Source organism: Scheffersomyces stipitis, chromosome 1, assembly GCF_000209165.1.
Source record: "Scheffersomyces stipitis CBS 6054 chromosome 1, whole genome shotgun sequence".
Taxonomy (NCBI): domain Eukaryota; kingdom Fungi; phylum Ascomycota; class Pichiomycetes; order Serinales; family Debaryomycetaceae; genus Scheffersomyces; species Scheffersomyces stipitis.
In genome coordinates, this window is record NC_009068.1 from 2,898,911 (window position 1) to 2,914,501 (window position 15,591).

General features: G+C 42.9%; 7 protein-coding genes across 7 annotated transcripts; 2 read left to right on the forward strand and 5 right to left on the reverse strand. All coding sequences in view use genetic code 12, as the record gives it.

Moving 5' to 3' along the window:
• Nucleotides 1–85: 85 nt before the first annotated feature.
• Nucleotides 86–1,342, forward strand: PICST_29077 (hypothetical protein; the record flags this gene model as incomplete). The annotated part of the gene is made up of 1 exon (XM_001386851.1): nt 86–1,342. The coding sequence occupies one exon, from the start codon at nt 86–88 to the stop codon at nt 1,340–1,342; it is 1,257 nt and encodes a 418-aa protein (XP_001386888.2).
• A 360-nt stretch (nt 1,343–1,702) lies between these two features.
• PICST_53693 (predicted protein) lies at nt 1,703–4,909 on the reverse strand (the record flags this gene model as incomplete). Its single annotated transcript, XM_001387084.1, has 4 exons — nt 1,703–2,525; nt 2,661–3,303; nt 3,376–4,835; nt 4,875–4,909. Coding segments are annotated over 4 exons (2,961 nt in total), but the record flags the coding sequence as incomplete, so codon positions are not given.
• Nucleotides 4,910–6,954: 2,045 nt separating this feature from the next.
• On the reverse strand, nt 6,955–8,079 carry ADH4 (Alcohol dehydrogenase, class V; the record flags this gene model as incomplete). Its single annotated transcript, XM_001387085.1, has 1 exon — nt 6,955–8,079. One exon carries the CDS (start codon nt 8,077–8,079, stop codon nt 6,955–6,957), a length of 1,125 nt encoding a protein of 374 aa, XP_001387122.1.
• A 688-nt stretch (nt 8,080–8,767) lies between these two features.
• On the reverse strand, nt 8,768–10,141 carry PICST_39586 (predicted protein; the record flags this gene model as incomplete). Its single annotated transcript, XM_001387086.1, has 2 exons — nt 8,768–9,416; nt 9,522–10,141. 2 exons carry the CDS (start codon nt 10,139–10,141, stop codon nt 8,768–8,770), a joined length of 1,269 nt encoding a protein of 422 aa, XP_001387123.2.
• Nucleotides 10,142–10,474: 333 nt separating this feature from the next.
• PICST_53561 (predicted protein) lies at nt 10,475–10,924 on the reverse strand (the record flags this gene model as incomplete). Its single annotated transcript, XM_001387087.1, has 1 exon — nt 10,475–10,924. The coding sequence occupies one exon, from the start codon at nt 10,922–10,924 to the stop codon at nt 10,475–10,477; it is 450 nt and encodes a 149-aa protein (XP_001387124.2).
• Nucleotides 10,925–11,737: 813 nt separating this feature from the next.
• Nucleotides 11,738–12,313, forward strand: PICST_53898 (predicted protein; the record flags this gene model as incomplete). The annotated part of the gene is made up of 1 exon (XM_001386852.1): nt 11,738–12,313. The coding sequence occupies one exon, from the start codon at nt 11,738–11,740 to the stop codon at nt 12,311–12,313; it is 576 nt and encodes a 191-aa protein (XP_001386889.2).
• Nucleotides 12,314–12,482: 169 nt separating this feature from the next.
• On the reverse strand, nt 12,483–15,471 carry SWI6 (transcription factor involved in cell cycle dependent gene expression). Its single transcript, XM_001387088.1, has one exon. The coding sequence runs from the start codon at nt 14,798–14,800 to the stop codon at nt 12,665–12,667; it is 2,136 nt and encodes a 711-aa protein (XP_001387125.2). The 5' UTR covers nt 14,801–15,471; the 3' UTR covers nt 12,483–12,664.
• Between the last annotated feature and the right edge of the window lie 120 nt (nt 15,472–15,591).

Genomic DNA, 15,591 nt, shown 5'->3' on the forward strand with positions numbered 1-15,591 from the left:
CTCAAACTTATATAACAATAGGAATTGGAAATAGATTATGTCCCTGTCAATACTTCAACTATAAACTCATTAGATCACTACTACAATGGGCTTGACAATAATAAGAAGAGCAAGTCCCGATGATGGAGACATAACCATCTTGATGACTATAACCTCTACTTATACCTTGGGCGATTCGGAGACATTACCTGTTTCTACTCCAACTTCTTCTAAGTCCACTTCTATAGTTTACAAAACTACAACTTTGGTAACTTCCGTCACGTCCAAGAGAAGTTCCACTACTACCTCGAGTACTTTTGATCACAGTTCATCATTAGAATCATCAATGTTTGAAACAGAAACTGAAGATTCCAGTCCAATCTCTTCTAACATTTCAAACAGCAGTCCCTCTCCTAGTGCCTCTAACATAGCGTTAACTTTAGATAGAGATGTTGACGGATCGGGTAAGTCCACCAAATTAGGTTTGGCTGTAGGTTTGCCTGTCTCTATATTTGCTGTGTTCTTGTTTGTTGCCTTGGGGTTCTTTCTTCTAAAAAGAAAACTGGACAAAAAGATGTTAGAATACGAGAACGAATATTATAGTTACCCTCCTGATAGGTCGCCTATCACCAAACTTGCTAAATCGAGGATTCAGCCAACAGTATCAATGGTTCCTGAAAATGCCACCAAAGAAACTCAAGAAGCTTTTGACGCATCTTCCATCTACTCTACATTACATAGTACTCCTCGTATATTACCTGGTCCTCAAAGAAGAGCTTATCGCAATTCCATTGGAAATTTCTTCAAGGATAGGCTAAGCAAAGTAATCAAAGTTCAGGATATTCGAATGGGAGAAGAAAATTCGATTGACTCAAGGTTAAATTCGCACCCCAATCTTCTGCGTTCGTCTATGTTCATGTCTCCTGTATTCCTAAAAAGGTTCCATTTAGGGAAAGGTGCCAATAAGGAAACCAAAAACGATGCCAACACTATTCAACCGCAGCTTGTTCCAATGCCATATTCAGAACAGACTATTCAATTGGGACCAGTCGGCAGTAGAAGAGATGGAAGGATCAATAGAGCCAAGCTGAAGTTGACTCTCCCTCCTATCATAAGCAATGGTGAAAACGAACAAGAAGAAAAACCTCAAGAACACCAGAATGTCCATGTCGTGGTTCAAGACTATAGAAGGAAGTTGAACGACGAGTTGACTATAGCAGTTGGTCAGGACGTAGCAGTCATCGGCAAGATTGTAGATGGCTGGTGTAAAGTAAGGCTCTTAGGACGAGACATTGATTTCCTCCAGGGCAAGAACTCCAGGATAGAAGGAGTGGTGCCCGCTTACTGTTTGCAGAAATTGTAACAACGCATTCTGAATCTCGAGACGAAGTGATGGTTAAGAGTTTATGGAGATGAACTTATAGAAAAGAGAGTAGTGAAGAAACTACATTGAAAAGGATATACCAAAAAAATAAGTGAAAAGTTCGGAAGTGTGAAATTTATACATTTCATGTAATAGTACATAGAATAGTTTTTAAAAAGAGCAAGTAAAATATATACCACAATAGAAGGAAATCATCAATAGGCTCTTAAGCATCATCATCTCATAATAGAATCATCGTTATGTTACTAGCAAAACTATTCAACGCTTATAACCACCAGACCCTCCATAATTGGAGTTTGGATGTCTAAGGGAACCTTGACCTGGCTGAGTCTGTTGAATGTTATACTCATACTGTTGCTGTTGATCGTAGCCTCTCATCTGAGCTGGATTCTGGCCCTGAGGCTGTGTAGGTGCTTGTCCATTATTTCTTGGGATAGCTCCACCCTGTTGGTTGTAATGGGGAACCTGTTGATGCAGACGAAAGCCTGGAACATGTTGTTGCTGTTGAGCTTGACGAGCGTAAGGATGCGCATGACCCAGTAGTGGTTGCTGTTGGGGCTGAGGGCGATATTGTTGTTGAGGTTGTTGCTGTTGTGGTGGAGGTGATGGTCTATGCTGTTGCTGTTGTGGTGGAGGCGGTGGTCTATGCTGTTGCTGTTGTTGAGGTCTGTATTGTTGTTGAGGTTGCTGTTGAGTTTGAGTTCTGAATTGCTGTTGTTGAGGAGGATACTGTTGGTATTGGTTTGGTTTTGGTTGTTGCTGTTGCTGCTGTGGCAATGGGTGAATCTTGAGTTGTTGTTGTTGTTGTTGAGGTGGATACTGTTGACGAGGCTGTGCCGGATTTTGTCTATTAGCATCGTTAGTATATCCAAAACTCTGTGATTGAGGATAGCTCTGTTTCTGTGGAGCTACTACAGGATACACTGGTTCCTTAGGAACTGCCTGAGGATAGAAGACGGTCTTTTGCTGTTGCGATAATGTTGGAATCGACATTTGCTGCTGCAACTTCTGATGCGAAGCTGAAGGTTTGACTGCAAAAGCCTCTTCTGGAACTTCATTTGTAGGAGTTCTAATATTGGCAGGAGCTTTAGTTGCAGCTGGTGGTGACTCAAATCTGTGAATTTGATTCTGAGAAGAGTTAGGAGAAGAAATGAATCTGGGTCTTGCATTCTGCAGAGGTGGATTATACTGGTTGATGTCTTCAGGGGCGTTTCTCCTGAACGACTCCTCAGAATTCGAAGAAGAACCGCTACTGACTTTTCCACTTTCAGAGTGAATCGAACGATGGTCTGGGAACTCGGTGTTTCTAGGAGTCGTCGTTCCCAGTGGCACGCTGTTGATTGCACCTGACAAGTTGTACGATGGACCTGATTTGGATATGTACGAGCTTGAAGGCTCGTCGTGAGAAAACGATTCGTGAGGAGGGGCTTCAGGAGGAGGAGAATGCTCTTCGTCGCTCGGATACAACTCTCCGTAGTCTCTCTGGACTCGAGTAGAATGATCGCTTTTTCCCAAAGCCTTGGAGAACTGATCGTTGAACTCAGTATACTGCGTCATAGGGGATTGGACCGAAGAGTAACTACTGTTTCTATTATTGTAAACAGGAACATTCAACGACTGGTTCAATCCAGAAGAATTAGATGAAGAAGGCAACATGCCAATACGTCTGGCTTCGATCTTTTCCGAACTGTTATCGTCTTCTTCTTCACTGAACAAGTCTTCATCGTTGACAGGATACACGTTTGTGTTTCTGTCTTCCAAGTCTAACTTTCTAACACCCACAGGCAACTCGTCTTCTATAAACTGCTCCTCCGAGCCATTCAACAACTCGTTCCTGTCTACCTGATACTGGTCAGAAGGAGTCTGAATAGTAGAATACTTGTGGTATATATCATCCAAATGAACAGACTTGTGGTTATCCTTTGCATCCAAAGCAGCAGCTCCAAGTCCAACACCAGCAACAGCTCCAGCAACAACTCCAGCTCCAACTCCAGAAGCTCCCGCTGTTCCACCATTGCTACCATTAGCCACATTGATAGATAAATCATGAATGTTTCTAGATCTGGACAGAGAATCGCCAGCAACCTTGATCTCCGGAGGTGGAGGAGTAGGCAGCAGGAAATCCAGAGTCTTTTGTGGATATTGTTGAGCCGTTGGAAGTGGTGGAGCATCTCTAGAATTATAAACAGAGTGTTGACTTTGAGTAGGTGTACTTATTCTACTGTTACCTGGACTACTCAAAGTCGACAAGGCGCCCACAAGTCCTCTCTGACTGCCACAACCTTCATAGCCTCGATCTAACTTCTGCTTTATCACCGCTTTGATGTTGGATGTCCATGCTTTCACTTCCCAGCTCAAAAAGTCGCCATTTTGAGCCAACTGAAGGACATCTTGCAACTCCAAGTAGTGGACAAATGGTAAAGTAGGCAAGCCAAATAATAACGAATCAGGATCTGTTCTGTTGGCCTTCAAACGTTTAGGTCTTCCGTAAAGTCCAAAGGTATCGAGCAAGGGTACGAAAAACCGGATCAATGTATCAAAGCCTGGAACAGAAGAGTGCTGTTCTGGCATTATGAAGATAGACGTATTTCTATAATCGTCGGCTACTTTTTTCAGAACTTTAGTAGAGAGAGAAGGCGACTTAAAGTTGATCATAGCCTCCATCTTCAACATGGTGCTGTGATCGATCAACTGGTGCGATTGCGGATACACTGCAGTGACAGAAGAAGCACTACTGACTACAGCCATCAACTGTTTCTTCTTCTTTTGGTCTGTTTCGTAGAATAAGATTCGCCCAGGGATAAACGTCTTCTTCTTGGACTGAGAAGGCTCTATAACAGCATAACATCGCTTCCAGGCCATACCACTGCCGTATCTGATAGAAACCCAGTCTTCGTGATCAAATCGTTTTTCAGCCAAAATGGTTCTGATATCTGAAAGACGAGCTCCTCTAGCTGATAACAACGCACCGGAGTACGCCTCCTGAAGGGCGGAGTACTCGTAATTCGATAAACGCAAGGCTGAGTACCACGTTATCAAGTCGTTGAACGATTTGTACTGTAAGATATATCTATTCTTCAAAGTGGTGGACACGATGACAACGTTGTCCAAGTTTTGTTTGGCCGCTGGGAGGGACTTCATCGCGTTGTAGACAGCATCGGTGAAGTTGATATAGTTTGGTTTTGCCGAAGTCTCCAAGAGGGCATCGGGGTTGTTTCTGAATTGGGCCAAGTTGGCAGCATCCCAATAGGCTAGCTGACACCCGGTCAAGATACCGTATACCTCTTTCCATTCGCGGTCAGCGGGTTTTCCGTCCCCGTTGAGATCGTAGTAGAGCATAAAGATACCTTCATGGTACCGACGGTGTGACTGCGACGAGAGCAATGTGACAATAGGTACCAATTCCGGGGACAAGCCTTCCAAGTCGTCCGGACGAGGTGAGTTTAGACCGACGGGAGAAACATAAGAGGCTCTTTCTTTCTTTTTAGGCGACGTAGTTCCGTTGGCGGACGAGTTGGACGAGAACCTCTTCTTTACAGCATGCATTTTTGCGAGTGTGTGTTATTGAGTGTACGTTGATGTCCACGGTTCTTTGTAGTGAATAGTTGACTACACTAGAGCGGATGGTAATAATATGGCAATAATGACGAAGACGGTGCGTGACTGTGTCGACGGATAAGGATGGCCGTTGTTGATGATAATCCTACTGGAACAATTTGATCTTGTGCTCTTTGGCTGTGTCTCAATAACAATAGTATGGGGAATCGGTGATCTAGAGATCTAAGCGTGGCGAACAGGTGTGCAACTTTTGAACAGCCAAGTTGAATATCAATAGTGGCTATACCGACTGCGACAACAATAACAAGTATATCGCTAATACAAGGACTGTTAAAACGATAACAAAGAAACGAAGGAAACAAAAGTTATAAAAATCAAGCCCAATTTTCAACTGTTGTCAATCATGCAAATTGCACCGAAAAAAAAAAACAAAGCCTGCTTCTCCAGATTCGTCGTGCCACAGTAAATTTCTGTCGCACCTCGACGATCTGGCAGACGTTAGCGGGTTTAGCACGAGCGTGACGGCACAAAATAGCGACGCAGCCAGAAAATAGTGCCACGCGCACAGAGAGAATAGCGACGTCATAGGGAGAGTGGCAGCAGCCAGGGAGAGTGGCTGCGAGGTGCCCTAGTCCAAGATTGGTGTAGCACAAGTTCCACGGTTTTGCTGAGAAGGCATTGTTTACGTCGGGCTTGCTGGGCTGTGGCAGACGTTAAGCGTGCTGTATCTTCTGTCTGTTTTGTCTGTTTTGTCTGTTTTGTTTTTGTATTTGTTGTACAAAATTGTGCACCAAAATATCCTGTCTTGTCCGATGGAAATCTTTTCAAGCTGGTCTCACTGTACAGACAATCTCCACTCGTCCACCAGAATCAGCGCTATCGCTCGCAAGAGTTCCGAACCGAAGCTGTGCGTTTCCTTGGCCGCTTCCCGTAGCTGCAGCTACTGGCTCTGATTGGCTGTCGCTGCTGCCTAGAAATCTCGCTGTCATTGTCCTGTGCCATATTTTCTTCCACAATCGTCGCGAACCACAAATCGGTCCTTTGTGATTCCCCAAACCATCAACACATCTCACACTACATGAGGACGACAAGTCTCGCTGCCTGTCGCTGCAATCGCACTACGTCCCGCTACAGAATTGCACTCGCCGGCATTAGAGTCTAAAATCTCTCACTAGGTTGCCGAAAGTCTCACTACGTACACCGTAAGCCTCGTTGATCCTCGCTATTTCTCGCTAAATTTCACCTCACTTCCATGTAAAAAAAAAATCAAAGCTCGTAAACGTCTCTTGTGCAACCTCTTGTTCTAAACTCAAATCCACAACCCTCTAAACCTTGAAACAACAATACGACCATGGCTAGTTTCACCAATACGATGACTTTTGCAAACGGCTTCGCCAATTGGGGAATTTCTTGACGCTAAACACGTTTGCTATTCCCAATCCAGTAACCCTATGTCTTCAAAGCCTGGCGGTTGCAACGGATGCAGGCTCTGTAAACAAACACCGTCTGGTTGCAGGACATACGTCATGGCCCTTGTTTATTGTTGACAGCCATTAGTGTGACTGTAGTGACATCAAATTGAGTTTGAATTGTGGAGTTTATTGTTTCGAGCTGTAGCCCTCTCTTGTGCATATTGCTGCTGCAGCAACTTGCTTAAAATCTCACTCAAAAAGCTGCTGATGATCCCCGATTGCTGCTTTGATTATCATCACAACCAACTTCTCTACGATCCACTACATCCTATAATGGCGGACCCTACAATCAGCAGTTGTATTCAAGTGTGGATTCTCGTGGTTCTTCTTGCTGTTCCGTATTCTCTCTCGATCTTTTCAAACTCTAATTTAGCCGTGGCATATTTTTCGCAGCTTTCTGGTCGAATAGTTTTAAAATATTTCGCAACCATTTCAAACAAACTTTACCCTTTCTTTAATGTAGCGAATAATACCATTCTGTGAACATTACAGCATTTCAACTTTATCAACTCCATTATCTCTCATTTACTACATACATGTACTAATATATCCTATACACAATTACAACTTGGAATCAAAAGCCTTGTCGAAGTCAGTCAACACAAATCTGTATCTGACGTCACTGACACTGATCTTGTCCATCACCTTGTGGACACCTTCTTCACTGATAGGCACCTTTTCGATCCATGGAGCCAAATTGTTGTCGGCGTACAACTTCAACAATTCGTCAGCTTCCTTCATTGAACCAATACCAGATCCAGCAATGATAGCACCTCCCATGAGCAAGTTGAAAGGAGCAATGGTGATGGGTTCATCCACAGGAGGAGCAGAAACAGTGACATACTTACCACCCAACTTCAACGATCTGAGGAACGAGTTGTAGTTGACACCCTTACCGAAACTGGCACAGTTAAGAATCATGTCGAAAGTGTCCAAGTTCGACTCGGCCCAGTTTGGGTCTTCCTTGGTGGCTATGTACTTGGATGCACCCAACTGGATGGCATCTTCCTTCTTGCTGGATGTTCTCGAGAAAGCGACAACTTCCTTAGCACCCAAAGCCTTGGCAATTTGAATAGCCATGGATCCCAAACCTCCAATACCAACAATACCAATGACCTTTTCCTTCAAGTCGTAGCCTGCATGACGAACAATTGGCGAGTAGACAGTCAATCCACCACAGAGTAAAGGAGCAGCATAATGAACATCCAAGTTAGCAGGAACACGAGCAGCAAAATGGGAGTTGACTCTGAAATGAGAGGCATATCCACCTTGGGTAACGTAACCACCACACTTCTTGTTAGGAGTGTTGTAGGTACCAACGTTACCCTTCTGACAGTATTGCTCGTTGTTGTTCTTACAACGGTCACATTCACCACACGAGTCAGATTGGGCACCAATGGCAACGATGTCTCCAAGCTTGTGTTTGGTGACTTCGGGGCCGACCTCAATGACTTCACCGACGATTTCGTGGCCCACGACCAAATCGGTTCTGTTCAAAGGGCCCCAATTACCAGAAACGGTGTGACAGTCACTTCCACACACACCGCAGGCAACGACCTTGATGGTTATGTCGTATGGCAAAAGTGGTTTAGGGTCGTACTGGACGAATCTGGCCTTGTTCCAGTTTTCAGTCTTATCGACACCGAAACCGGAGAATTTTTCAGGAACAGTTTTTGAGGTAGACATTTTTGGCAATTGAGTTTTTTTTCAATGTTGGTCTACGGAACTCCTTGGTAGAGTCGATAACGGACGGTCCAGGGGCCTTAAATAGGCATCCATCCCACTGAATCGACATTGCCCCATCATTTCAGGTTCATATTGGACATGTTCGGGTATTACCCAATCGGGCTGGAATCACGGACAACTCGATTCGAGATATAGGATTGCGGGCGGACTTAGGAGGATTGAAACAATCTTCGCACCGGGATTACCAGATTAGGGCACTGCATTAATAAGCGTAGGAAAATAATAGCGGCCGAACACGTTCTGAGCGGCGGAATACAAATCGAGAAACCGCCGACCAGATAAGGGCTGAAACAAATAATTTTCAATTCTCTATATAATACAGTTAAAGGCTACAAATTCACAGAAATCAAAGTAATAATGTACACTGACAAAGTTCCACTAGATATTTAGAGTAGACGACAGGTGTAGGGTCTGTTAAAGCAGTTAATTTGGTCCAGTTAATTTGGTCCAGTTGGTCCAATGAGAGTCTTGCTCAGCAATCTCCGAGGTCCACAGATTCGCTCAGAATGCTCACTTCCCGGCATTTCCTATTCTGGCAACCCTGTTCCATACCAAATTTTGCAGACCTCACCACGGACCGAGACTCGGAACTCTCTTTCAGATCCGTTGACCTCAGGGCACCAATGGATCAGTAGTCTTCTTGGATGCCGCCTTGGGCTTTGAGCAATCTGATCAATTCCAATCCCTGTAGCAACTCCTTTTCGGCCGTATCTATGTCGTCGTAGTTCAAAGCCGAAATAGCAAACTTGGCATGCTTCTGTACCTTGCTGATCAGCTCAGAAGTGTCTACGATTGCTGCGATATTCTCTTTGGTGATGTGGTGATGATGTGCCTGTGCGGAAGAATGTGTAGTGGACGGCTTTCTACTACTGGAAACCGACGAAGTTCTCTTCTTCTCTGGATCTGGAGGAAACACCTGGATAGACGAGCTTTTATTGATGTGGGTGATATCATCATCTGGCAAGTATTTGGGTGCTCCAGGCAATTTGACCTCGTTGTTGCTGTCACTATCTTCAGGTGGAAAATGAGGAACTCCAGGTAAACTGACGTCAGCATCACCACCAGTGGCTTTTACATCCTTCGCATCTGCTATGTCGTCATCGTCCAAAAATAAAGGAGTCAGTGGAAATCCATTGGCTTCATTTGTAGACGTAGAGACATCAGGAAGAAACAGAGGAGCACCAGGCAATTTAAACGTATCCAATTCCTGTCCCTCGTCTTCTTTCTTAGCGGATACATCATCCAATCCAGATAAATCAACCAATTCAGTAGGAGCACTAGGCAATTCTTTATTTTTTTCTCTATTCTGACCAATATCATCGTCATCATCGTCATGAGGTGCGTGGCTTTCCTGATCAATTCCTTCGTTCTGATTTCCAAACTCTTTATTCAACTCTTCTTCAAGTTCGAGGTCTGTAGGCTCGTCCTTATACTCAATTTCATCTTTTATGATTTTTGACAATTGATACTTCAACACTTTGATTTTTTCCTTATTGAGAGCTTCAAACAGCTTCGCGTCAGATGCCTTCCCACCAGTCAACTTGTTCCAGTCTACGGTTGAATCGTCGTTGCTGGTGAAAATCGACAAGAGCAGCAAAAAATTGAGCGTGGCCCTAAACTTGCCTACCAATGCCGGTTTATTGGTGCTTCTGGTGAAATTGGATAAACTTTCAAGGCAAGAGTTGAACAACTTGTACGAGAAAGACAACACCATACTTAACGATAAGGATCTATCGTTAAGCACCTTGTGCACAGACTCATCTTCTGTAGACTTCTTGATCGCTTCAGTCGTGTCCAACAACGCAATGGTGAAGGTCTGGATTTCTTCCGATTTCGTGTGCAACTTGTTCAGCAAGATATACTCCAAGACGTAGAATTTACAATAATAGGAAACCACAGGATTGACGGATTCAAGCTCGACAGAACGAGCAATAAAGGGGGAAACCGACTTGTCGGCTTTGAGTGCCTCCGGAACGGAGTCTACAGTGATTTGGCTCGACATCTTACGGTGATTGGAGAAAGACGGAGAGATATGATTGTGGATTGAATTCTGTATAGGGATAAGCGATTAGGTAAGAGATCCGAAAAATCACGAAGTGCACAACAGCACCAAAGAAATGGTACAGTACTGAAAGCCAAGTGAGAGTTGAGCACTTTTTGGAGTAGCATCTAGACTTACCACTACTAGTAAGGATATCATATCACTACACAAAATTCGACACTGTCGTAGCATTAGCTCTATTCACAAGTATTTAAATAATTTAAGTATGCGGCATCTTCAACATATCAATTTCATTGAAATCTCCATTTTATCGTCATTACACCATGAATACCTCTACTTCTGCTCCAAGTCCAACTCAGGCATTCTCAAGATCTCTCTGTCATCATTCTTAGCATCCTCCTGCAACATCTTCAAGATCTTCAGGTCCTTCCACTTGTCTGGCAAAGGAGTAACGTCGTAGTTCTTTGTAGCCCAGTAGTAGATGTCCCAGTCTGGCTCGTCCAACAATCTGTCGTATTCGTCTAGTTCAGCCTCGGTGAACTCGTTTAAGTACTTTTTAGCAAAACGGGAGAGAAGCAAGTCGCTTTCCAAAATGCCTCTCTTTCTCAGCTGGTAGATCAACCTAGCTCTCTTTATTTCCATGGTTTCTCCTTCTCTCTTGATGGGCTGGATTCTCATTTTCACTGTGGTGTCAATAGCCGGGTTTTGAGGCTTCCCGTAATTGGCGAGAGCCGAAACAGACGAGCTGATGGATCTTCTTGATGTGATTCTGTTTCTGAGCATCGTAGGGTGTTTTGTGGGGTTGGAGGTGAAAAGTAGCAAAGGTGAAATTGACAAGGTGAAAAATTGGCTTCTCCATATTTCACGTCGTGCGTGAACAGAATTGTAGAGTATAGCGAGCTCCATACTTAAGAGTGGACTAATTGCTTCTAGGACATTCTATATTTCTCCAGATCTTAGGTGTTGAAGTAAGCTGATTAGATCAAATAGCACCTATTCCTTACTCTCGTCTCTTTCTTTATTTTGAAAATTTGGAGCACCAATCTCTTAGTGGAAATCACTCGCACGGACGTTTTCTTTCTAATTTTGCAATCAAATCTAAGATTACTCTTTATCAAAGCTTCACAGTCCACTCAAACTCGAAGATCAGAATCAGCTCAATCTGCTACTTTTGTGATCTATCATTGTCTGACTGACTTTTATCTTTATGAATCAGCATACTTATCTGTATAACTAGTCACATCAGCTATCCAATAGACGAATCACTTTCATCTAAAATTGACCTAGATCACTACAACTTTCATCACTGGATCTTATCGCTATTATATCGTCTCCAACATACTGCCATTTAGGTATCCATCTACACCGAAATTGACAGCTTATCGCCTTCCACTCAATCCTGATCTTGATCTTCTCTTCATTTCTCACCTCTCCACCGTATAAAATCAGGTTTAAGCCGTAGTGCGAATATCAAATACTCCACGCTGGCTGAATTTATATGTCTTTCACGATTCACTAGATATACGTATCTACAGTTCTTAAGTTTATATGTTTATTGCTTGTTAATAACTTCAGTATTGCTAAGAACATCCACAGATGGGAAAGGCGGTGTCGAAACTATCTAAGGACGACTTGAAGTCGCTCCGTCAAGCCACGTATTTCGACAAACGAGAACTTCAGCAATGGTACAAAGGCTTCATCAGAGATTGTCCGTCGGGACAGCTTTCGGAAGAGGAGTTTTCCAAGGTATTTAAACAGTTTTTCCCGTTTGGAGACCCAGCAGACTACTGCCATTTCTTGTTCCAAGTGTTTGACGTAGATAATTCAAAGTACATAGACTTCAAGGAGTTCATCATTGCTCTTTCCATAACATCACGGGGTCTGGAAGACCAAAAACTCAACTGGTGTTTCCGGCTTTACGACAATAAACGAGCTGGAAAAGTCGGTTACAAGGATATGCTAGCGGTTATATCAGCCATATATAAGATGGTCGGTACCATGGTGGCACTTCCCGAGGACGAAAAGACCCCAGAAGCCCGAACAGAAAAGTTCTTCCGTTTGCTAAATAAAGACAAAGATACCGATACCATTAACCTACAGGACTTCAAGAGATTGCTGAAACTTGATCCTACTATATTGAACGCATTGAACTCGTATGAGGGATTAGTGTAATACTTCAAGACATCATACAAAACCAACGAGATATCATACTAAATGAACTCAACTCGCTTCATTCGTTCTCATCAAGGCGCAACCTCCTTCTCAATTCGTGAAGTCATTTAATAAACTGGTTCCTTTCAAGAAGAATAAGTCCATTTAGTTCATTACTCTTAATTCTTTTAACCAATTGCATATAGCTGTATATTAGTCTAGACATCTTGTCAGTACACGTCACGATATTCAATGAAATGTGGAGTAAGTTATACATAGGGAAGAAGAAAAGGTAGATAAGTAGTCAAAAACAAGTAAGAAATGAAGCACCATCACCAACTACGCAACAACACCAACACCAACAACAATATCCTACTGTTGCCCTTCTACAGCCTCCAACAAGCCGTCCAACAACTCGTCGACTTCGTTGATGTCTACACCAGTACATATACTTACCACCTTCTTGAACTTTGATGCCAACTCACTGTAGTCTAGCAAGGTATTCAACTCCTTCTCGATCTGTGCATTTATCTGCTTATAGGCGTTGATTCTGGCCTTTAGAATTGGAACCGGCTGCAATTGCTTCAACACCTCTTCGTTTTCTCGCAAGTCTTCTATCGACTCATCCTTGACCAATTTCTCGTACAAAGGTTTAATTGCAAAAGGCTCGTCTGCATCGAATTGCTTTTCTACTTCCCCGTCTTCTTCCTGATCCTCAGGAAATTCCTGTTTGGTCAATTGAAGTCTGTCGGTTATATTTGCTGACTGGAGCTTCAAATTGTCCAACTCAATTAATTTCTCTGTGACTTTTCTTGTTAAGAAGCGATTGTTGGCTGTGACAATTGTGGCATCATGGAGACTCTTGTTCAAATTGCTGATCTGTTCGCGCTTAGCGTTCAATATAGCTTCGTATTCAACATTGGTATTTGCTAATAAGTGTTGAATACTTTGGAAGATACGGTTGGAAGTGTTGGCCGTGGAATCATCACCAGAAACAGCTACAGGAGCAGCTAGCACTTTAGGAGCTTCAATTTCAGGAATCTCGTCATTGATCTGGAGCCTCTTATCCAAAAATTCAAGACCAGTGTGGATCAACTCAAAGATGTACTCATCGAATTGTTCGTCAGATTCGGGCTTCAACATGTCCTTGACAAGATCAAAGTCGATAGGCTTGACACCTCGCTTATTGGATATGTTTACATCAGCATTGAGTTTCAACAAGATCTTGACGAACCACGACGACTCTTTCTCGGCTGCGAAGTGCAAACTGGTGTTGCCTTCTTCGTCCTGCGAGTTCAAGAGTTTTTCCTGGAAATCCTTAAGACGACTACTTTCTGCAACGATATACTCTAAGATCTTGGTACAGTAGAACTTGCTGCTGTCGATCTTCTTGGCCGAGTCAGATGTCAAATGGTGCATAAATGACCATCTCTTGTTGTCCAAGAGCCAGATATCGGGATACAACCAGTTGGTCAAGAGACTTTGGAAAATGCCCTTCTCCATTGCATTCGTTACCTGAATAGCAGAGATGAGTGGAGATTCACCAGCGTTGTTGCCTCGAACAGGGTTATTCAATCCCAATTCAATAAACCCAGACACCAAGTTGACTGAAGCGAGAGTCGATGCAAAATGGAGAGCTGTCTGACCCTTCTGGTCCAAAGGGATATCTACAACAACATTGGGCTCGTACTTAGTCAATATGGGCTGAAACAATGTTCTGAGTTCATTTATGCCTAGTTCACCTTTAAACTCGTCGTCGCGTTTGAATACTTCACCAAGCTTCACCTTCAATTCGTTGGCAAGCTCGTTTTCAGTACTTGCGACAGGTGGTAGAGTCAAAGGGTAATTTACGTTTTTGGCAGAGAGTTCATCCACCAACACATTGGCAGTGCCGATATCTTTCTCGTTTTTTCTAGTTTCGGACTCTTCCTTCAGAACTTTTTGTTTCTTCGTAGGAGATCCAGCCAAGCTGCCGTCTTCGTCATCGTCGCCTTCGTAGAAACGTTTATTGGTCTTTGGAAGCTTGTCAAAGTCATGGACGTCTACAAGAAATAACCCTTTAGTGAACTCGTAGATATCGAACTGGAGTGCAAGTGCTACGGCTCTATCGTACGAAATCCATAAGCCCCGCAATTGAGTGTTCTCATGCTTTCTCAAGTCCAAGAAGTGGTTGTTTTTAGTGCCAGCTCCTTGCAACTGGATGTTGGTTACGATCTCGTTGTTGAAGAAGTTGTTCAATTGCGTTTCGTTGAAATGACCTAACTTCAACAAAATACCAAAGAGCTGTGTCACGTTGACGTACGAGTCTTGTACTCTACGTAAGATCACTACAGTATTGTCTAGCTTGCCGGTGCCTACCTGGAAATTCAATGTAAGTTGAATTACCTTCTGGCCCGAGTAGATAGCCAGAGAAACCGACGACGAACATGATGTCGTGAGATGTGTATCGTTGAGACGGTGCAGAATCAGGTTGGTGGTCAAGTCTCCAATGTGTAAGGGTGACTCCATGGTGAACTATGAAAGATTAATATGACAAACCAATGTCAATAATGTCAATGATAAGTAGTTGAATCAACTGATTGAATGCAAAGATCGAATTAAGGTTGTAACGATATGGAATACGGTGAAATGAACTATCAAATATGAATCGTAATGCGACTCTTGATAATCTAATATAGACGTGTAAAGCTATAGTTAATAGTCTAGAATAACAACAGTAATAGCTTCAACAATAAATTTAATGATGTCACTATAAATAACACGATTCTATCAATACCTTATATCTTTTGATCGTAGTTTGGAATTTGCTGTTGCTTCAATTGCTTTCTCACTTTGCCGTGAAAAACCTTGAATTTATGGCTATGTCGAACTTCAATTGTTCAACTATGACAAACGAATGTAACGAGGTCTGGTAGATTCAAAATGGACTGGGACTATTTCTCTTTGAGTTCTTCAAACTGAAATACTTCTTCTCCCTTCAAAATTCAAAGTCCAGACTTTTCTCGTAGAGTTGTGTCTTATTGTCGAATAAATTGTGGTACGTTTAGTTGATGGGATAATAACTCTGTGAATTCTGTACTGTTTTGTACGAAAATCAAACCTTGTCTCTGTTGAATATCCTAGTCTAATAAGCCGAAAGTCGTGACGTGTTTCGTCCTTTGAATTGCTGCTCTAGACACCGTTAGCTCGTACTTAATTATCGGGATTGGAAATTTTGTATTCTATAATCAGCTCGATTTGGAAATTTCAGAACACGTGTCTAACCTGCAAAAGACTTTCTAATCTGTAAAATAGTCCTA